Source organism: Bidens hawaiensis, unplaced genomic scaffold (genome assembly GCF_021521415.1).
Source record: "Bidens hawaiensis isolate Kalapana, Puna unplaced genomic scaffold, B.hawaiensis_p1.1 tig00001960_1, whole genome shotgun sequence".
NCBI lineage: Eukaryota > Viridiplantae > Streptophyta > Magnoliopsida > Asterales > Asteraceae > Bidens > Bidens hawaiensis.
Genome location: NW_027491108.1, coordinates 2,550,794 through 2,573,374, shown reverse-complemented (window position 1 = coordinate 2,573,374; position 22,581 = coordinate 2,550,794). Strand labels below are relative to the sequence as shown.

General features: G+C 41.8%; 1 protein-coding gene across 1 annotated transcript; it reads right to left on the bottom strand.

The window, feature by feature from the left end:
• Positions 1 to 16,470: 16,470 nt before the first annotated feature.
• LOC143602236 (E3 ubiquitin-protein ligase RSL1-like) lies at positions 16,471 to 17,464 on the bottom strand. The gene is made up of 2 exons (XM_077079420.1): positions 16,836 to 17,464; positions 16,471 to 16,588 (listed from the first exon to the last, which is right to left on the bottom strand). The coding sequence occupies exons 1-2, from the start codon at positions 17,462 to 17,464 to the stop codon at positions 16,471 to 16,473; spliced, it is 747 nt and encodes a 248-aa protein (XP_076935535.1).
• Between the last annotated feature and the right edge of the window lie 5,117 nt (positions 17,465 to 22,581).

The window sequence follows — 22,581 nt, the reverse complement described above, 5'->3', positions numbered from 1 at the left end:
AGTTCAGAACCATGACGATCCACAAAATCATCCAAAACTCGCAATTGAAATATGTACCTTAAAGAAGGTAAGCAGCATACGATTGATCTAAACAACTCCACTAATTAAACAATATAAGAACATGAGCGATTAACACGAATCGAAAACAATCATGTGTGCGTATCAGTCTAATCTAGAAAGAATAATAATAACAAATCTAGCAATCAGAAACTCGATTTGTGTAACTAAAATCAAACAGCTACGATTAAAATACCTTATTACGAACAACGACAAAACAATTCGTAAATTCATCCAAATTGAAGAACATAAGCAACATATGATTGATTAACACGAATCGAGAATATCAGTCACGTAACAAATCAGCCAAATCTAAACAGATATCAATAAAATCATAAACAACAACAACGAACCTAGCAATTAGGGCAGATGAACTATATAGTAAACCTAATAATCCAATTGGAACAGAAAAGCATAATTGGAACTAACTATAGCTTAATTAGGGCAGATGATATACCGTGACAGCGAGCAATCAGAGCAGATTCGAAAATCCAGAACCCTAGAAATCGTCAATTGGACTGATGAAATGAGATGAGAGAGATCGATAATGAGATGAGAGAGCTTGAATGATGAGAGGCGGAATTAGGTTACTGCCATGAAGATTGAGCTTCGAATTTGGTGGAATTAGGTTGCTGCCATGGAATATCGAATGATAAGATGAGAGGTCGTCCGTATATGATGAGATGAAAGAGGGTTTTGTAAAAAGCCCTTAAACATGACACACTTGAAAGTGTAGACATAGGTTTTTTTTTAACCTTTAATGACATTAAAATAATGACACGTAAACGTGTGTCTTCGTTTCTTCAAATTTTGATAAAAGATGGCATGGTTTAGTGACACGCGCTTTTTACTTGCCATAAAATGACTGTGTGTCATGGTTGGCGTGTCATTAAAGGTATATTTTCTACTAGTAATCTATGCTTGTATCTATACAATGTGTATATAAATTGATTTTATTTATATCACAAAATGATTTTTTTAAATGAACTTAACAAACAAAATACCAGTGCAAAATCGTACCCGAGAATGCTTCTTTCTATTGAAAAATTAATTCTCGGTGTTATATATGTATAATTGAAAGAATTTTGGTTATGAACCAATTTCGAAAATAAAATTTTTATATGGTAGTAGTCCTAACCATTCAGCCTAAATACAAAAGAGGCGTTATTTTTATTGATATATTTATCAATTTACCACCCATCCAAGGAAAGTATGATATTAAATTGTAGCAATGGCAAGAACTATGTTTTTCTGAGCTACACCATAAAAAAGATTTTGATAAGTTTTAGAGGGCTTATCAACTTTGTCATAATGACACCATAAAAAATAACATGTTAACCCATTCAATTTTGTGAATATTTTGTTTCATTTGAGCATAGTTTTGCATGACATGCTTCCCATACACCGTTCTGATCATCATTGAAGGAAAAATTAATGTTAACATAAATATTTCAAATTTGATAAAAGTTAGAAGCATTGACAGGCATGGAGATGGCAAGTCGAAAGTGTTCGCAATCTTTTCTTAAATTTTAATAGTTGAGGGAAAAATAGTCAACTTGCTAAATCCCGAACCTTTTAATTATTTCAAAAAATGCCCTTAAAAATAAACTTGAAACCCGAATCATGTTTAAAATTCTAACTATCATACTTTTGACATTTTAAAGTCAACACTTTGAATCCATAACAAATTTGATGATAAATCTATTTTGCATTCTCAAACTTTCAAAAATACTCAAAATTTTCATTTTTGACCCGTAACAAATTTTGACCTAAATGTAGTTAACTTGTACCAAACAATCTATTTACCAACTTTTGACCCATAAAATCAAATTTAACTTCCACAAAAATTATGAAACAATTTCATTTGAGAAACATGATTTGTTGTTGATTTTTGGAATTTACCATGTATTTTGAAATATATAGTAAAATAATATGTTAATATTTATATTTATAAAAATATATAGATATTATATAAATATAATGTAAAAGAAAAGTGAATAATTATTGATTTATTACATATATTAGGGTATATTAATTTTGGAGGGAAAAAAATTGTGAAAATTAACCAAAACATGACAAGTGTCCACATTTATTTTACTTTATTAGAATATAGGTAGATAATAATTCTCTTATAACTAGAGGTGGCAAATGGGTTGGGTTGGGTCGAACGAGTCATGGGTCGAAATGAGTCATGCGTCAAAACGGGTTTGGGTCAGAATTTGTCAACTAAAAAAAGGATTGTTTTGGTTTGGGTCAGAATAGGTTAGGGTTGGAACGAGTCAAAACAGATTTGATTTTTTTTTTTTTTTGAAATGAGAATAGCGGCGGAAACATTTTAGTATTTTTAGATTTTTTTGTTTTTTATTTATATTTTGAGTTATGATTTTTTTAATATTTTTTTGAATTTTTTTCTAAGGGATTTTCTATTAAAATCAAAAACAAAAAAAGGTAAAAAAAACTAAAATGTTTCCTCCGTTGTCCTCATTCAGAAAAAAAAGACCACCTAGAAATCGAACCGAAACCGAAAAATCGACGGAAATGAAACAAAATGACAAAATCGAACCAAATCAATCGAAATCAAAAAAACGAAACCAAAAAAAACAGACAAAACGAAACAAAAAAACCAAAAACGAGTCCGGGATCGACCAAAAAGAAAACAAAACCCAGCCCGGCCTATGTGAAAACTCGTGTTGGCTTGAAACCTGAACCGAACTCGTTCCAATCTCAAACCCGTTTCGTGCCGAAACCCATTCCGTTCCGAAACCTGCCACATTTCTTTAAGACACTAACTCACATCAACCCATTTTCTTTGAATATGTCAACCCATTTTGACCGGAAAATAACAAGATGAAATTTCAAATGACCCATTTTGACCAGTTTTCGGATTTGTTGTAAAAAGGCATCCAATTTGTATTTGTGATCATTTTGATTTTCGACAATTATTTCATTTTTAGGTTCTAAAATTAAAAAGATTTTGTAACATGCGGAAGGATTTTTACTTTATGGTACAATTTTGATTTCAACAAGTATTTCATTCATTCTTGGAGCAAAGTCAGCTCAATATTCTTGATGCCTAAAGGAGAATCTAAATCATGAACTTTTTCAAAAAAAATCCTACGATCAAATATGTAGGGGAATTTCTTTCCTCTGTGTATTCATGACGATATATATCTCTATAAAAATGGTAACTCTCAATTACCACCCATCATCGTCAAATCCCCTCTCATGCATCAACCACCGACGCTAATCACGGTCCACGACTCCACGGCCACTCGCATCCTAACACTGTCACGTTTGTAACAACAAAAAATTGAAAACCATAAATAAGTAGAAAACACATTAATACTCTAAAAAATGAAAGCAAACAGTAAGTTTATATCAACAATTAGAATATGCTGAAGATCAATTATTTGAAACTAACTTTGACCATTGATTATTCATAGAATTGAACAAAGTTAATGTAAGGCCAATATTTGTGACTTGCGATATCAAATTACGAAACTCAATATTTATTAATGGTCAAGATAATAATTAATGTTGGCGAGAAATCCGGACACGAGACGAGAGCTTCGACACGCATTTAACTTCAATGAGGAAAAGACTTCTAGATTATCTATGTTTAGCTATAAATAAGACCTGTCTTTGTTTGTGTGTGTGTTTTCTAGTGTGTAAACAACTACCGAAGGGGAGCTCACCTTGGGTGAGATCGGTTCGTTTAATGTTATGAATCTTTTATTACCGGTTACGGAGTCGTTCAATATTATCTTTATATATTTGTTCGATCGTTTGTTTATACCGCACCCGTCTCGAGCACTTATCAAGAACAAAACCGTTCGTTTGTTGGATCCATTTTCGGAACCTACAGTTAAGCTCAAACATCTTGAGTCGGCATTGAATTCTTGTCTAAGACCCCCCTACGGTCCAAATGCTAATAGCTTAACCCTCACATATTGAAGAAACACTAAGTGAACCCTGGGCAGATTATAGATAATCTGGGGGTTAAGTAATGTTTCCCACGAGGATGAGGTCTAGCAGAGAAGGTTGTTCTTCAGGGGACCTGTAAAACAGACACCGTAAGCTCGTCACTGAGAAGGGGGGGGTTCCTCCTTGTGACCACCCTCCGGCGTGAGAATCAGACTAGATTGCTCTGAATATAAGTGTATATTAAGAGATTGCTAGATAAGATTGAGATATCAGATGATGTCCTTACCATTCCAAGGTGTTGGAGTATTTATAGCCGAAGGTAGGTTTCCTAGAAGGTACAGCCGGCTGAATAGTATTCCTGTTCCACCAACAGTGGACTACGCACAGGCCATGCTGGTTGGTGGATAGGCTACGGCCAACAGTAAAGGTCGGCTGTACACTGTTCCTTTACTGCCGGCTACGCACTGTTCCACCAACTGTAGGCTGCGCACGTCTCATCGTAAGGGTTGGTGAGTAGGCAGCGGCTAATAGTGACAAACAGTACTAGAGGGTGCTCCTCCTCGTATTGTTGTCGGTGAGCTGTCACCCTGTGATTGGTTCATGGGCTGTTCTGGTCAAATTGTCTGTTCCGCCCATACCTTAGTAGGTATAGTACGAAAGATCTTCCAGAAGCATACGGACTGGCTCATTTAGGCGGGAGTATTCCAGCCTTGCTCATTCCTTCATGTGACTACTGAAGTGGCTAATACCTTGTGCGTGTAGCCTTGCTATTAGTGCGGGTAGCCTTCCCTGATGGCTTGTATCCGCAGCTGCGGGAACAGGCGGGGTACTTCACCATTGGGAGGCTTTCCCTGCGGGTACAGCTGGCGTACTGCGCGTAAGGTTCTCTGAGCATGGTGGGTCCTGCTGGAGCAGTTGGTCGTTGCGCAGACGTCCCTGTTCAAGGTGAGTCTTGCGGGTCCAACTGGGCTCTGCTGGGACCTACCTCTTCAAGTCCCCCCAGTCCAATGTTCTTCTCATGAATTATTAATAAGTGAGGTGAACTTTTGGACTTAGCAAGGGGTTTTGAAAAGGGTTTAGATCTTAGGTTTTCGGTGGTGATTCTCCCCGCGGTTTTCCTGATGTCACGCAGAAATTCCCGACTTTTCTGCTTGATCTTAGGGTATGAAGCGGGTAGGTTTGTAACCTTCTCGCAAGTCAGGAGCGTTGAGTCCCACTTGTGTGGATTCTCCATGGGGTTTTGATAGTTTTCAACATAGTGATCAATTATGCTAAAACCACCAATTCCATCTTGGAGTTTCAAACAATATAGTTCTCGACGTTCCCGTCATGCGGGGATGTTATTTCCGTTTCCGCAAGCATGGCCCAGAAGATCCTTCTTGGTTTAAATTCCCTGCAGAGTGCTAAGTATGTGAAGGGTTTTGCCTTGACACTGTACCCGCACTCGTCTTACGGTTACTTTATTCCCAAGGTATTCCTGGTGCCAATTCCCTGCGGGTGCTAAGTATGTGAAGGGTTTTGCCTTGACACTGTACCCGCACCCGTCTTATGGTTACTTGGTTACCAAGGTAAGGGGTATTTTCCCGCCTACTTTTGAATCTTTTTTTTTTATTGAATCTTTTTGAAATTCGAAGAGTTGGTGAAAGGATAAGAACAGTCCAAACCTCTGAAACGTCGTGCGACGGTTTCTTCTGACTGTGTCAGGACGTGCAGGAAGTTATGGTGACGTGACAGTACATGGTCATTCCAGACGCTTTTTCAGGCGCGTGGGTGCGATTTTTCGGGCGCGTGGCCGCGAAATTAATGGTACGCGTCCTTTCAACAGCTGTTGCCAGCTTGCTGTTTGCCACGTGTCATAGTTTCATTGCACCTTCGATTTCTCTCTCCTCCGCATTAAATTCATCGCATTAATTGCGATTAGTATATAAAGGGGGAGAGGGTTCTTTGTAATCCACACTTTCACTCTTCTCTTCATCTTAAGAACGATTTCCGGCGAATACTCATCTTTCAGTCGAGCATTCTCTTGAAATTGTTTTCTTCTTTCTTTTTGCAAGATGTCGTCTCGTGATCTCGAATCTACAGCCGATGACAAGGGTACTGCTGGCGAGTGCCAGTGTGCTCTGCCTGGCGATCTGTATCAGTACATCGTCAGGAAGTTCATGCTCGAGTCTCTCGAGCCTGAGTTTCCTGAACCCCACCAGACGGTGTATGATGCCCCCAGAGGCAAGATCGGGGTTTATGCTGCATTCTTTGTTTATGGGAATCTTAGGTTCCCATTGACAAAGTTTGTTTACCGTGTCCTTGAGAGGCACGGTGTGCACCTGACCGAGGTGCACCCGATGGCGATTGCCAAGATCCGGCACTTCGAGTGGGTGTGCCGGATTCTGGGCATTGAGCCCTATGTTGACCGCCTGATGACCTTCTACACTTGGAGGTGCATCCAGGGCTGGTACACGTTGACAACCCGGATTAAGGGTTTGAAGATTTGCGGAACCGAGCGCAGTCTTCGCTCGTGGAAGCGGGAGTTCTTCTTCATATCCGCTCGCGCCATCCCCCTTGCCATGAAATTCAAGAACGGGCAAGCACTTCCCAGCCTTCACGCCTCCAACTACGAGGAGGCGGAATGGTTTTCGAAGATATCCCGAGTCCAATCTCCGGTTTACCGGTTTGCGGAGTCCGGGATGGTGATGTTGGGGATGAGCCGGGTGTGGAAGGAGGCGGATGCGCGAAAGATTCCGATCGTCCTCGAATACGGTTCGAACTCTGTCCCTTACGGTATGCTTTGTTTCTTTTTGTTGATTCTGAATTTCTTCTAACTTTTTTTCCTGTTTATTTCAGAGGGGAATGACTTGCAGTCGCTCCTGAACCCGCGGGAGGCTAACGGTCCCGCTCGGATGGGTACTCGCGCTCTAGACGAGAACGAGTTGCCCATCCTAGAACAAACTGCGGATCGGTTCGTGGAGGTCTATCCGCTAGGCCACGAGATCCTTAGCGCCAGGCGGCCAGGTAAGGCGCTATTCGACCCTCGACCCCTCAATGTTGAAACCTCTGCTGGAATTCCTTTAATCGTATGTTCTGATGAGGAATCCGCAGATGGTCCTCCGTTGGTGCGGAAGAAGAAGGCTGCCGGCGGGAAGGGGAAGGAGAAGGTGGCCTCCACTGCCGATCCGGCGCCTCGGTCTGATTCGGAGACCGAGAGCGAAGAGGTGGCGGGGAATCCCGGTGGTGATAAGACCACCGCTCCGGAGGCTGCGACTGTCACCTCCGGAGAGCCCAAGAAGACGACGGTGATCGGCGCAAAGAGGCCGGCTCCATCGGGTTCGTCCCCGCCTCTCCGTACCTTTAGGCTCAAGAAAACCCGTAAGTACAACTTCCTTTAGCTTTTATCTTCATAGCTTAATATATATCATTTAACACTTATCTTCTTTGTGCAGGCGTGGATGTTGACGCATTCCAGGGTGGAGCACAGAGGAGTACCTCTCCGCCAATGACGGTAGGCTTGGTCAGCCTACCTGAGGCGACGACCCAGGCGCCTGCATCCGCTGGTTCAGTTGCTCACTCCTTTGAGCCGACTGTTCCAGCTGTGATGACGTCACCGCCGGCTGTGAGTGCTGTTTTTACCGCCTCTTTCACCGAGCCGGCGGTTACATTTGCTGCGGATTCCGCGGCGGCGACCGCGGCGGCTTCTACCATGCCTCCGTCATCGGCAACGACGGCCGATCCGTCAGGTATGCATGGGGCTTTGCGCCAACCTCTTCCTCCTTCCCATCTGTCTGACCTCTTGGATGGATTTCCCTTGGGTTCAGGTGATGGGTTTGGCGGCTATCGGCCTGTAATTGACCCTACAGGTGCGTAGGGTTCTTTTGGCCCATTTTATATATATTTTCTTTATCATCTTTTCCTAACTGCTTTATGTTTTTTGCAGTGCCGGATTCCAATGAAGTGTATGTTCCACGATGGAATATTCGCCGAGGAACAACCCTTCGCACCCCTGTGGAGTGCGTGGAGTGGGCTCGTCACGCTGCTCCCAGTGGTGCGTTGGGGGAAGCCATGGCTAGCTACCAGGAGGGTAGGCTAACCAATGAGCTTCGGGTTCTCCTGGCCCGGATGCAGCCGCGCGTCGAGCTGCTTTGTCGTGAAAACGACAAGTTAAAAGCAGCGCGCCTTAAAGAAGTGGCTCAGGCGCGGGCTATCCGGGAGGAGAACCAAAGGCTTTCCGCAGTGACTGCGGAAAAGGAGAAGGCCTTCAAGGCCCTCGAGGTTGAAGTTCAGGCTCGACTCGAGGCCCGTTCCAAGGCTGCCCAAGCTGTTAATGAACAGCTTCGGCTGGCTAAGGAAACTGCAAGGAACGCAACCGAGAGGGCCACCAAGGCTGAAGCTGTTGCTGAGCCTCTACGCGTGGAGAATGAAGAGCTTAAAGCCAAATTAGAGGCTCTCCAGCAGGCTCATGATGCCTTGGCGTTGGAAGACGCCAAAAAGCTCCAGGAGATCTTGGACCAGAGGGGGGTGCTTGACCATACTGAGCGGAAGCTAAAGGGCGTCGAAGAGGCTGCGGCTAAAGAAGTGTTGCTTGCCAACCTCAACAAGAGTGAAGCCGAACGCGCCCGTAACGAAGCTCAAGCTGCCCTCCAAGAAGCTCTGGTTGCCAAGGAATGGCTTCTTCGAGAAGCGTTGTCTCAGGTATTGTTTTCATTTCTTTACGCCTTTCTGTGTAAATAGAAAAAGGTTTTGACACTTGTATATTTTCTTGTAGGTTGTGCATCGGGTCTTCTCAGAGACGTCTTATGATGATGCTATGAGCGCAGCCCTCAACGCTTCTCATGAGGATGGGGAAAAGGCTGGCTTCCTGCTTGGTCTAGGGTTCGTTGAGAAAGGCATCCCGCCTTCCAACTTCCCTTTGTATAATGTTGATACTGAAGCTGTTTACGACCAAGCAGTGAATCAGTATGCCGCCTTCCTGCATCCGGTGGTGGAGAAGGTGAACGAAGTCGCTGCTGCTGATGATGGGCTAGCTATCCTTAAAGCTTTCCTTGAACCACCACGCTCTACTGATGGAGCGGGTCCAAGTGGAAGTGGTCCTGAAGCTTGATTCTGAAGATCCCTTTCCACCATTAGCGTAGATTTTTGCTTTTGTATAGCTCTTTGTAATATTTGAATTTTGATGAAATAAAGATTGTGTTAGTTCTTTGCCTTGTTTATTTTACGCATGTTTTGATTTAACTTAGCAATTTCTTTAGTACTTAGATAAGTTAACTTTTTAACGTGGTAAATTATAAGTTTGTTTCGCTTCCTCTTTCATGATTGTGCGGGTATGACCGTCACTTACACTTAGTAGGATGGCTTAACTTTACTTATATCTGACCTGCGTGGAAGTTTTCCTCATCTTTTCCTTTGAAATTTTCTAAGTGTTCAGAATAAGTTAACCTTTGAACGTGGTAGATGATAGGTTGAAGTTTTGCTTCCTTGTTCGTGATTGTGCGGGTAAGACCGTCACTTGCACTTACAAGGATGGCTAAACTTTACTTACATCTGACCTGCGTGTAGGTTTTCCTTATTTTTAGCGTTGTGTTTATGCGGGTTTTGCCGCCTTCCACACGTAACGACTTACTTCTTCCCCCATTTATGCGGTGAATACCGGCACCAGTGTGGGAAGTTCATAAGTATAAAGGTAAGGCTATCAACACATTGTGAAAGGAGAATCATTTCCATTAGAAGTGGCTCTAGGCCTTTTCTTTACAAATTTGGAATTGATCTACATATAACATTTGCGTAATTGAGCTCCATTCCATGTTCTTGGGATGGGAGTGCCATCGAGCCTTTCGAGCCGGTATGCGCCCTTTCCCAGGACTTCTTTGATAATGTATGGCCCTTCCCAGACCGGGGCCAGCTTTCCTGGGCGTTCTTGGTTCGAAGCCTCGTTGTTACGCAGTATGTAGTCTCCTACATTGAAGTTGCAGAGTTTTACCCGCGTGTTGTAGTACTTTTGCATTTGTCGCTTGTAGTTCTCTTCACGCACTGCGGCTAAGTCTCTGCGTTCCTCGGTTAGCATAAGGTCCAACCGTCTTTCCGCATCATTGTCTTCTGGCTGAATCAAGACCCTTGGTGAGGGTAAACCAATTTCGACCGGGACCATGGCTTCAGTGCCATAAGTGAGACTGAACGGGGTTTCTCCCGTACTGGCCTTCTTCAGCGTTCTGTTTGCCCAAAGGACGTGCGGAAGCTCGTCCACCCAGCCGGATCTGTGTTCCAAGAGTCTTTTCTTTATGCCTTCGACGATGCTCTTATTTGCTCTTTCCACCTCACCATTACCTTGCGGGTGTGCCACTGAGGTAAAGGTGTGGGTGATTTGAAGTTCTTTCAGCCACTGTTGTAGCTTCTTGTCAGCAAAGTTGGTGCCGTTATCGCTCACCAAATTCTGTGGAAGTCCAAAACGACAAATAATAAATTCCCAAATAAATTTTTTGATATGTTTCGCGGTTGTTTGGGCTAAGGGTTTTGCTTCTATCCACTTGGTGAAGTAGTCGATGGCTACCACTAGGAACTGAACATTTCCTGCTGCTGTAGGAAATGGGCCTGTCACATCGATGGCCCACTTCTGAAATGGCCATGAAGAGGTGACTGGGACAAGTTCATTCTTCGGGCGGTGCTTGTTGGGTGCGTAGAGCTGGCAAGACCTACATTTTCTGATGTATGCCAGCGCATCCGTATGCATCCCCGGCCAAAAGTATCCCGCGTTGTTTAGCTTAGCTACAACAGCGCGGGGACCTGCGTGTATTCCACAGATGCCTTCGTGTACTTCCCTTAGGAGGTAGTCAGCATCTTGGTTGTCCACGCATCTCAAGAGTGGGCCAAGAAAGTTACGCCTGTAAAGAATGTCATCGATGAGTTGATAATTCAGTGCTTTACAGCGTAGTTTTCTTGCCTGTGCTTTTGACTCTGGTAGTGTACCTGCCGCAAGGTATTTTATTATTGGTGTCATCCACGTTTCTGTGCCGGTTTGGATGACACAAATTTCCTTGTGCGGGACCGAAGGTGTCTCGAGGAGTTCAATGCGGATATTCTTTCCTAAGTGGGTGAAGGCTAATGATGCAAGCTTGCTTAACGCATCCGCAGATTTGTTTTCACTTCGCTTGACGTGTATGACTTTGCAGTCGTTGAAATCGCTTATAAGGGATTTTGCTTGTGCGAGGTACAGGGCCATTGTGTCGTTCACGGCCGTGTACGTCCCGTTGATTTGGTTGGCTACTAACATGGAATCCACGTGGGCTTCTAAGTTTTTCACTCCCATCTTACGCGCAATTCTCAGCCCAGCCAAGAATGCCTCATACTCGGCTTCGTTATTCGTACTTGGAAAATCCAGTCGAATAGCGTAAGTGTATTCTTGGCCTGCTGGGTTGGTTAGTTTCAGCCCTGCGCCTGAACCCTCGTTACTGGCTGCTCCATCAGTGTAGAGTCGCCAGACATCATTGATGTCTTGTGCTGGAGAGGGTTGAGCCTCTTCCTGGCACTCTTTTTCCCGCGATGCAGGCACTTCTGCAATAAAGTCGGCCAGAACCTGGCCTTTTTTGGCTGGTCTTGGCTTATACTTTATCGCGTATTCCCCCAACTCAATTGCCCATTTGGCTAGGCGTCCCGATAACTCGGGTTTGCCTAGAACGTTTGCAAGTTTGAAGTTGGAGAGAATGGTGATTGGGTGACCCTGGAAATATCGTCTTAACCTGCGTGAAGCGTGTATAAGTGCTAAGACTAATTTTTCGAGGGTAGAGTACCGGGTTTCTACGTCTGTTAGGATACGACTGACATAATAGATTGGCATCTGGATGCCTTTTCGTTCTACTAGCAAGACTGCCCCGGTTGCTTTATCAGTTGCGGAAAGGTATAGGATTAACTCCTCTCCCGCTTTTGGTGCTGTCAGCGTTGGGAGTTCGATCAAGCGTGACCGAATCTCCTGAAAAGCTGCTTCCGCTTCTGGTGTCCAGCGGAAGTGCGTTTTCTTTAAACAGTTTCTCAATGTTGACACGAAGGGAAACGACTTATCCGCGTGGTTTTCCAAAAAGCGATTAAGTGCCACTAGTCGTCCATTCAGTGTCTGAGCCTGTTTGATGGTAGTAGGTGATTCCATTTTGATAATGGCTTCGACCTTCTCAGGGTTCGCTCTGAAGCCATCTTTAGTGACGATGACCCCCAAGAACTTCCCTTCTTCCATTCCAAAGGCACACTTGCTCGGGTTGAGCTTCATGTTTATCTTCCTGAGCGTGTTGAAAGTTTCTTCGATGTCTTTCAACATCGCTTCTGGGTCAGGGCTTTTGATGACCAAGTCATCCATGTAGACTTCCAAGTTCCTCCCAATTTGGGCATGAAACTCTTTGTCCATCAGGCGTTGGTGTGTGGACCCGGCATTCTTAAGTCCGAATGGCATCATTTTATAACAAAATGTGCCATCGGGCGTCCGAAAAGCGGTTTTGTCCTGATCATCAACGGCCATGTGGATTTGATGGTACCCCTTATACGCGTCCAGGAAGCATTTAAGGCGGAACGGTGCCAACGAATCCACCTTAAGATCAATTTCAGGTAACGGATAACAATCTTTGGGGCATGCTTTGTTCAAATCCTTGAAATCTATGCACATGCGCCATTGTTTGTTATTCTTCGGTACCATAACGGGATTAGCAACCCAAGTTTGATATCTACTAACGCGTACGATGCCTGCGTCAAGGAGTTCCTTGACTTGGGTTCTACACGCGTTAGTTTGTTCTGGCCCCATTACTCTGCGCTTTTGTACGATCGGCGTAACAGCCGGATCGCATTTGAGCTTATGCTCTGCCTTACTTCGGGATACACCAGTCATGTCAGCTGGTGTCCACACGCGAAGATGTCAGCGTTTTTTTGTAATAAGCGCTTGAGTAAGGTGCGTGTGGGATCAACAATTGTTGGGCCAATGGTGACGGCCTGGTCAGGGTACTTTCCGTTGAAGGCCCACCTTTCTGGTTCGGTGATGGTTGGTTTAACCATCTTTGGTTTGGGTTTAGATGAGACAGATGCGATGCATACCTGGGGAATGCCGGTGATCATCGCTACACACCCTCAGCTGTTGGCCATCCCATCATGCCGTGGACTGAGGATACCACGGCGTTGAATCTTGCCATCCCGTCTCTCCCGAAGAGAATGTCGTATGTGTGGTGTGGCTTTTTCATCACGACAAAGTCCACATCTTCTGTGCGGGAGTGTTTCCCATCCGTAAGAGTGACGGGGAAAGATAGGATACCCAGGGGGGTGTTTGTGCTGCCGTCAAACCCTTCCATCGTGGCGCAGATCGTTTCCAGGCGTTCCTTGTCTTCGTCATCTAGCTTGTCGAAGAACTGCCTGTACATCACCGTTGATGAGGCGCCGTTGTCAGCAAGAGTGCGAGAAGTGATGTAGTGCCCCAGTTGGCTTTTGATGACGATAGGGCCTTCTTTGCTGGGTCCTCCTGGCACTCGCGGGAAGCGCACCTCAGCTTCCTTCCACGCGCATGGTTCTGTTGTTCGCCTTTTTCTTCCTCTGATCTTACCATGAACCATGTTGATGCTGATGTCAACGGGCTTTCGTCCGTTGCCTCGGTACCGGTTGTCGTTCCTTCCTCCCTTCTTGATTGATGCCACCAGGTGTGCCAGTCTTCCATCCTTGACGAATGCTTCAACAATATCCTTCAAGGATGTACACTCTTCCGTACTATGACCTTTTGTCCCGTGGAAGTCACAGGATTTGCTCTGATCCGCATTAGGTCGCTGCCGGATCATTGGAGCTTTTGGCCATGGTAGCTTTTCAGTGGCAAATATCTCCGTGACGCTTTTCGTGAGTGGCGTCCACCGGTGCTTTTGGCTTGAAGGGTGTGTGTGATTTCTTCCGCCAACAAGAGGGTGAGAGCTGGATGAGGTGTCAAAGTTTACCCTTGACTGCCAGATACCTAGCTTCCTCTTTTTGTTCTGCCGGGCGATCCGAACATTGTTCTCTCTTGTCCTCTGCGTGTAGAGGTGTGTACTCTGGGGAAGATCCCTTCCCCGTTGCTTCTCCGTCTCGGCAAAGCGCTTTGCCGCCGTCATGATGGCATCCCATGTTGATGGCATGTCATCCTTACCCGTCAATGTGCGGACAAGCTCTGGGTATTCGGCGCCCTGGATGAAAGCGGCGCGAACAAGATCTTCACTTATGTTGCCGAGACTTAGCTTTTTGGAGTTGAAGCGGGTGATGAAGTCTAGTAAAGATTCATCCTCCTCTCTAACGCAGTTGAGGATCGTCCACTGTTCTTCAGTATATTTCCTCTGCTGGCTGAAGTGCTGGCTGAACTTATTCTGAAAGTCCGCCCAATCATAAATGTGGTGGACCGGTAAACGATCGAACCATGCCCTGGCCGCTCCAACCAGGGTCATCTGGAACATATAACACCACGTGGGTTCCGTCCAGTTACTGACGGTTGCCCCCGCAATGAATCTGTTCAAGTGGTCGTCTGGGTCGGATAGACCATCATAGGTGCCAATGTTGGACATTTGTTTGGCACTTCTCGGGGCGATTGCTTCCGCAATGTCCCTTGCGAACTTTGACTTTCCTGCATTTGTAGCAGTTGGTCTAAAGGTTTTGGAGAAGTCACGCGGGTTTCTCTCCGCATTTGTTGGTTTAAAAGCTTCTCCGAAATTCCTTTTCGGTTGGAAGTCCGTTTCCTTACGCTTCCCTTTTGCCTTATGGCGAGGGTTTGCGTCGGTATCGGATTCTTCCCTCTCGTCGTCTGAGTACTCGCACTCACTGTTCATATTGAGATGTTGGCGAGTACTGCCGAATTCGTCAGCCTGTTGAACTGAACGCAAGCGTTCATCCAATTCAGCTTGGAACTCTCTCTGACGTGCTTCGGCCCACGCCTTCACTTGATCTAGTGTTTGGCGAGGGACCCTCGTTCGTTTTTCCAACTGGGCATCAGTGAACCCCAGTGGAATATTTATTGCACTTGCCCCGGCTTGGGTAGCCGGGGTAGTGTTCGTAAGATTTGTATAACCGCCGATGTTCCCAGTTACTGGGGTTGTGGTCACCGAGGTTTCTTGGTCACTTACTGGTCTTGGGACCGGAGTAACGTTAACCATTTCTTCAGAAACTTTGAAAAAACTAAGAATTAGTTCTAGCTTGGTCCCACGAATGGCGCCAATGAAGAAACACTAAGTGAACCCTGGGCAGATTATAGATAATCTGGGGGTTAAGTAATGTTTCCCCCGAGGATGAGGTCTAGCAGAGAAGGTTGTTCTTCAGGGGACCTGCAAAACAGACACCGTAAGCTCGTCACTGAGAAGGGGGGGGGTTCCTCCTTGTGACCACCCTCCGGCGTGAGAATCAGACTAGATTGCTCTGAATATAAGTGTATATTAAGAGATTGCTAGATAAGATTGAGATATCAGATGATGTCCTTACCATTCCAAGGTGTTGGAGTATTTATAGCCGAAGGTAGGTTTCCTAGAAGGTACAGCCGGCTGAATAGTATTCCTGTTCCACCAACAGTGGACTACGCACAGGCCATGCTGGTTGGTGGATAGGCTACGGCCAACAGTAAAGGTCGGCTGTACACTGTTCCTTTACTGCCGGCTACGCACTGTTCCACCAACTGTAGGCTGCGCACGTCCCATCGTAAGGGTTGGTGAGTAGGCAGCGGCTAATAGTGACAAACAGTACTAGAGGGTGCTCCTCCTCGTATTGTTGTCGGTGAGCTGTCACCCTGTGATTGGTTCATGGGCTGTTCTGGTCAAATTGTCTGTTCCGCCCATACCTTAGTAGGTATAGTACGAAAGATCTTCCAGAAGCATACGGACTGGCTCATTTAGGCGGGAGTATTCCTGCCTTGCTCATTCCTTCATGTGACTACTGAAGTGGCTAATACCTTGTGCGTGTAGCCTTGCTATTAGTGCGGGTAGCCTTCCCTGATGGCTTGTATCCGCAGCTGCGGGAACAGGCGGGGTACTTCACCATTGGGAGGCTTTCCCTGCGGGTACAGCTGGCGTACTGCGCGTAAGGTTCTCTGAGCATGGTGGGTCCTGCTGGAGCAGTTGGTCGTTGCGCAGACGTCCCTGTTCAAGGTGAGTCTTGCGGGTCCAACTGGGCTCTGCTGGGACCTACCTCTTCACATATCTTTCTCAACATTTAGTATCTTGTTTGCTATTTTGATTGCGTGTTGAAACTATTGGAACCTATATAGTATTTAGGGTTTAAGTTTTACCAGTTGCCAATTGCCATTGATGAGGCACTAGTCAGCTAAAACGTAAATCACCCGTTCACGTCCAATTTGTTAAAGCGAGGAAAAAAAACACAAAGACAGATTACTTCCAAGAGAAAATTCAAGAGATTGATTAACAGCGGAGACATGAAAGAATCAAAAGTAAGCCTACAAATTTCGATGGCCTAAGAGCCCAAGCTCCAGTTATTTGATCAGTCGAACCACACCTACATAAAAAAAGAAAACAAGCACCCAAAAAGCTATGCAGAAGCTGAGAAGCATAAAATCAATATGCAATATGAAGCACTTCTTAGACAATTGCACCAATGGCCATGATACACCCTTTCACCACAATTGTAGCAGAAATCAATTCCACATCTGTACCAAGAATTATTCAAAATCATAATCAGTCTCTTTTCCACAATATTGATAAATACAAATAAACAAACAGAAATAGGGGTGTTTTGAATCTGCTTATTAACTCGAAAACAATTAGCTGTATCATACATTCATTATTTTTGTAGGAAGAATGCTGTTGTTTGATACGTAGCCAATTTTTACCTAGAGAGCGCGTATGTTTCTCCCTTTCACTAAATCTTTAAAGCACTACGAGAGAACTAAGTACCTGCATCGAACAAAGGGGCAGCCTTCGACACGCTCAACACAATGTCTACACCCTGGGCACCTCTTCCATTTCTTCCTCTCACAAAGAGAGCCAAAAGCGGCATCGTTTTGATCCCTAATTTCCCCACTCTCTTCACAAGTATAACCATCATGCCAAGGAATCTTGCATCGAAAACAAAATGGTTTCTTGCAGTTGGGACACACACACCTCTTTAAATTACCTCCACTGCCACACTCGTTGATAATTACAGCCGAACAGTCTCTATTCGGGCAGTAAACCCAGTCTAGGCCTAGCACCGCCGAATCACAAAGCGCATCGCACCATTTATCAAATAGTTGGTGTGTAATTTGTCGGCGGCATGATAACGGGTCGAGGGAAAGACCGCAGTTGAGAGCTGGGCAGTTGATGTCGGATACGTTGTCTTGGAGCTTGACTTGGATGTATTTGATGATGCAGTCGGTGCAAAAGGGGTGAACGCATCGGTTACTATTGTTGAATTTGGTGTTGGGAAGTGTTACCGGCTCGATACAAATCTCGCAGGTGAATGTGGATGATGATGATGAGTCTTGATCATCAAGTTGTTGTGGGGTTGTTGAGTCTTGTTGGGGTGTTTGATTTACGTTTCCCATAAGTTAAAACTGTTAGTGAAATTGGATTGACGAACACTATATTTTTGTGTTAACACAAATTTTTTCGTATATACTAAAAACAAACTTGTATCCTATTTTAACTCTAATTCCCTAATAATTATCAAAACAAATAGTAAATAAGCTCTAACAGTTATCTCCTAGTATTTAAACAATAAATCTAAGTTTATCTTAACTAACCCGATATGTAATAGTAAATAAACTAAAACAAACTTTATCTCCTTTTAACCAAAATTAACATCTTCAAAAACCTAAAGAAGAGGATAGAATTTGCAGTGAGTGTTGGAGGTATAAACCCGGTGTTGAAGGGGATAGAATTACCGTTTCAAGCAGGGCCGTCTCCGAGAATATAAATACCTAGGACGACTATTAAAAAAAGGCCCGTATGCCCTAACGAGTAACGAAATATATAAGATATTTGTTTAAACGACATTAACGTTATAACGATAAAAATAGCAAAATTATAGTAATAAACTCAAATACAATCATAGCTAACGTCTAATTGATAATTTTTGAAACTCTTCAATTTCCCTCAAGTTTTGTGGAAACAAAAATCTAAATAATTTCTCATAATTTTTGAATAGATCAAATCTTGTTTCAATAGAAGTAATAGCTTGATCAATAATATATAAAAATAATTTACTCTAAAATTCTCTTGAAGAGTAAATGAAGCTTCTTTGGCTTTGAACACTCATCATTTTGTTTTTCCTTTTAAATACACATTTTTTTGCAAATATCAGGTCAATACCCATTTCAAAAGCGATCTTCTCAACTTCATCAATCGTTTTGAAAAACCATTTTCTCTAAAATCCTTGAAGAAGTCAATCAATCGGTTTATTAGTTATTATCATTTTTTTATTAGTTTGGGCTTAATACCACAAATGGATTATGGTAACACAACATTGGGCCCAATATGTAATAAGGGGATTAAAATTTATTTCTATTGTATAAAGAAATTTAAAATATATATATATATATATAGGAGAAGTATAGTTTGAAAACCCTCTTGAGTTGAAAAAACCCGTGAAAACCCTATGTAACATCGTTTTTTTCTTCTTTTTTTTTGGTAACATATAATATATGTTGTTACATTTAATACAAAACACCGAAAACATAAAAAAAAATGTTTTGCTATTTTTTTAATATTTTTTTAGTAATTTATATATATGTTTTCAGGAGAGAGAAAATGTAAGAAAACTTAAACATTTTTTATTAACTTTAATTGTGGACCACAAGATTTAATCTTTAATTAAAAACATGTGGTTGAGAATAGGTTTCTAGAGTTTTCACAACTCAAGTGGATTTTTATTCTATATATATACTAGATTTTATCCCCCGTATGACGGAGGTTCTTTTACATTATTCGTTTTTAATATTTATATATGTATATTTGGATTTTAATTTTATTTATTGCAAGAAAATTAATAATTAATATACTTGAGGTTTGATGATAAAATTGTTTCACAAATAAATGATATGTTATAATCCGGTTTAAAAGCTATCTGGGTTTGGTGATACCTATTACCCGTTTATTTTCTTTATTATAAAATTGTTTCTTAATAATAAATAATATCTTTTTTTTAAATAAAATAGGATATTAATTTTTAGTATATCCCTATTTTATAGGATTTTCATATCAAATATTTTATGAGATTATTTTTTAATATAATGAGATGTTATAACTCATTTAAAAGTTATCTGAGTTTAGTGAGACCTTACCCATGAATTCGGGTCAAATGCGTGAGAAACCTCCATTTACAAATAAAGCAATCTGATGGTTTGAGAAAATGATTGTTTTACATTTTTCGTTTTTTAATATTTATTTTTTTGGATTTAATTTTCTTTATTGTAAGAAAGTTAATAATATACTTAGGGTTTGATGATGAAAATGTTTCATAAATAAATGATATGTTATAACCCGTTTAAAAGCTATCTGGATTTGGTGACCCATGACCAGCTTATGTTTTTACTATAAAATTGTTTATTAATTATAAATAATATATTTTTCTTTTTAAATTGGATATTAAATTTTAGTATATCCCTATTTTATAGGATTTTCATATCAAATAATTTGTAAGATTAATTTTTAATTTAATTAGATGTTATAATCCATTTAAGAGCTATATGGTTTTGGTAAAAACCCATACCCAGAATTTGGGTTAAATCAATGAGATGCCTTCATTCAATCTGGTGGCTTCCATAAAAGGCGGAAGCGACCATATCGCGACACGTAGGATTTTAGGGTTTTCGTTTATATATATTATAGATATGCAGTGGCGAAGCTTGAACGTGAGGGCCAAAGGGGCCAGACTCAAAATGTAAAAAATCATAAAACAGGAGGGAGAGACCAGTAGTGGAACCCGAACTTTTCAGTTGGAAGGTCGTAATAGAAAATCCGCTACGCCACCAATTCAATTTATTTTCTTACTCTTTTATCATTGCTTTTATTATCATTTAACAAATTTGATGAAGCTAACTGATTTAGTTCTTTTACCAAAAAAAAAAGTCATCTTCTTATTATAAGAAAATTTTATTACGTTGTGTATGTATGACAAAATTATACAAAGCGAGAAAACAATAAATAAAAATATAAACACAAAGTGTATTAATTTTCACTTACATATACATATATAGACTAAAATATACATATACATATATAGATAGATAGACTAAAAAGACTAAGAATGAGTGGCCATTTTTTCCTTTTAGCCCAGAGTCTATATCTTTAGTATAAATTATTGTGTTAAATATATTATTTTATCTTTTCATCTTCTACCTTTGGTCCTCAAGTAAAATTACAGACATGAGATACGCCAGAAAACTCCATTGATGCTCCTTCACTCCTTCCTGCAATCTACTTTTCTACATGGTATTGGTATATTTAGACGTTCAAATTTATGATACGGAAAAAAGCAGGGGCAGGGCCACCCCTGACTCTCACCATCCTTCGCCATTGTGTGTGTGTGTATATTTGTGCCCCCAGAAAGTAAGTGCCCCGGCCGGTTGTCCGGGTTGCACCACCCAAGAGTCGGCGTTGGTTTCAAGATAAGTTTTACATTAGTCGACTCGTATTATTCTTCCGATCAAAAGGCATAAAACGTCTGTTTGAAACTCGGAAAATAACTTAACAACGTTAAGTGTTTTTTAACAGAGGTTCATTAAGACAGCAATAGTTGAAATATTGGACCGTTGGTAGTGATTTTTAAATGTGAGATTATTATCGGTCAATATACAAAAGTAGTGATTATTTATTTTCAATCTACCTTTTTATATTTATCTATTTTTTAACAATTCAGCGTTTCACTAATTTTTAGTTTATTTTTTTAATATCTATATCTATAAATCTATAGGAAACCGTTCTATTTAATGAATTAAATATACAATACAATTGAAAAATAAATACAAACTAGAATTTAGACCCGCACGCTGCGCTGGGTTTTGAAGAAGGTATTGTCAACATCCAAAAACCAAAAGAATAATAAAGGCACAAACCAAAAGAAAACAATTCGAGACTCAGATATCCGCCATATGGTTGCAACATAGACTGCAGAGCTGGATATTAAACTGTCTTCATAGTTTAGACTGAAGTTTTACCAAAAATCTCCTTGTTACACAACAATGTCAATGGTAATCTGAGTGTAATTACTGTAGGCCTCAAATAAACAATGAAAGCTAAACACAAAGCTAGTAATCAACCATACTACTGCAGCTATAAAAGTAGCACAGAACAAAAGAATTACAAACTTTGCCTAAAAGCTAATCTCAAAGAATGCAAACAGCAACTGCTGCCATGAAGCCAACAATAAATATCAGCCATAAGTAATATCTAGCTAATTATCTATCAGTCAAGTAAACTAAATACCTAACCGAAAGCCATTTAGCTGCAATACACAATAGATTCAAGTAAAAACAAAGGGAAAATCCTAAACCCCAAACCCATCATCAATTATAACAAACATTAGCAGGTCTGTTCACTTAAGAAACACCAAAACATAGCACCTCTTGATATTCAAAACTGACAAACATGCTTTCAAAAAGTCAATGATCAAATTGAGGGCTTCTTAGTTCAAACAAATGTCATGGAACCAAACAATAGTTGAATGAACTCCTTTGGAAGCCAACAACAGTAGGTCAGCCATAGCAACATTAAAAGATCAAGGGGTTTCAAATATTGAAGATGTCGCACCACGACTACACCACCATGCAGCCACCGAAGCCCGACGTCCCCAACCGCATGCGGATGACCATGATTAAAGACAATTGTTACAATCTGGTTGGTGCCGCATACGGTGGATCAAAAGAGAGAAAGAGACAGTGACGATTAGGCTACGCAGGTGAGGTGTGGACGGTGAGGCGAGGTGGCCGGTGGTATAAAGGAAGAGAGAAGCCAGGGTAGTGTTACCGGTAGAGAGAGAGAGAGAGAGAGAGAGAGAGAGAGAGAAGCTGGCCATCAAGTGAAGGGGCGGTGCCACTGCCACCATTATATTATAAAGAAGCCATGAAAAGGGATTATAATATTAGTATGGTACAAACAACGAAGCATAAGGTATTATCAAGTGAAGCAGCAAATCTAGTGAACAGTGAATATGAGTCTTATAAAAAATTTGTAAAATAATATATGTAATAATTGGAAGCAAATAATCAACAAATAACAGGTGAAAAGAAACGCGAAGAATCACGTAGAAGCATAAATGTTGAGGACCGTGTTTGATACGGTTCTATAAAACAAAATTAGCATTTATCTCCCTTGTTTGAAGTTGTTGAGAGTATATGCCTCTCAAGATGCTCAATTGTTATTGATTCACCCGACTTGCAGAAATTCACATGCGTGTGCACATTCAATCTTCAGGGTTAGGAACAATATGCAAGGAGTGTTCCTCCTTATAACCACTCAAGGTTTTGTCACACCACCTATGTTAGGTGGGACAAGTTTCCACTTAGTTTTGTCTTATATCTGTTTCCATTTTTTGTAACTTTAACACATATGGCATAACTTAGAGAATTGATCTTAGCTCCATTTATATACAGTTTAGTTAGTTGTGAAGCTCTCACAGCATAGAACTCAAACAAAATGGTTAGTACTTATATTAATCACAATT

Coding starts and splice junctions, on each gene's coding strand:
- LOC143602236 (XM_077079420.1), bottom strand. CDS start 17,464: ATGGGAAACGTAAATCAAACACCCCAACAAGACTCAACAACCCCACAA. Junction 16,589..16,835: donor TGCCCCTTTGTTCGATGCAG/GTACTTAGTTCT, acceptor TTCTTGGTACAG/ATGTGGAATTGATTTCTGCT.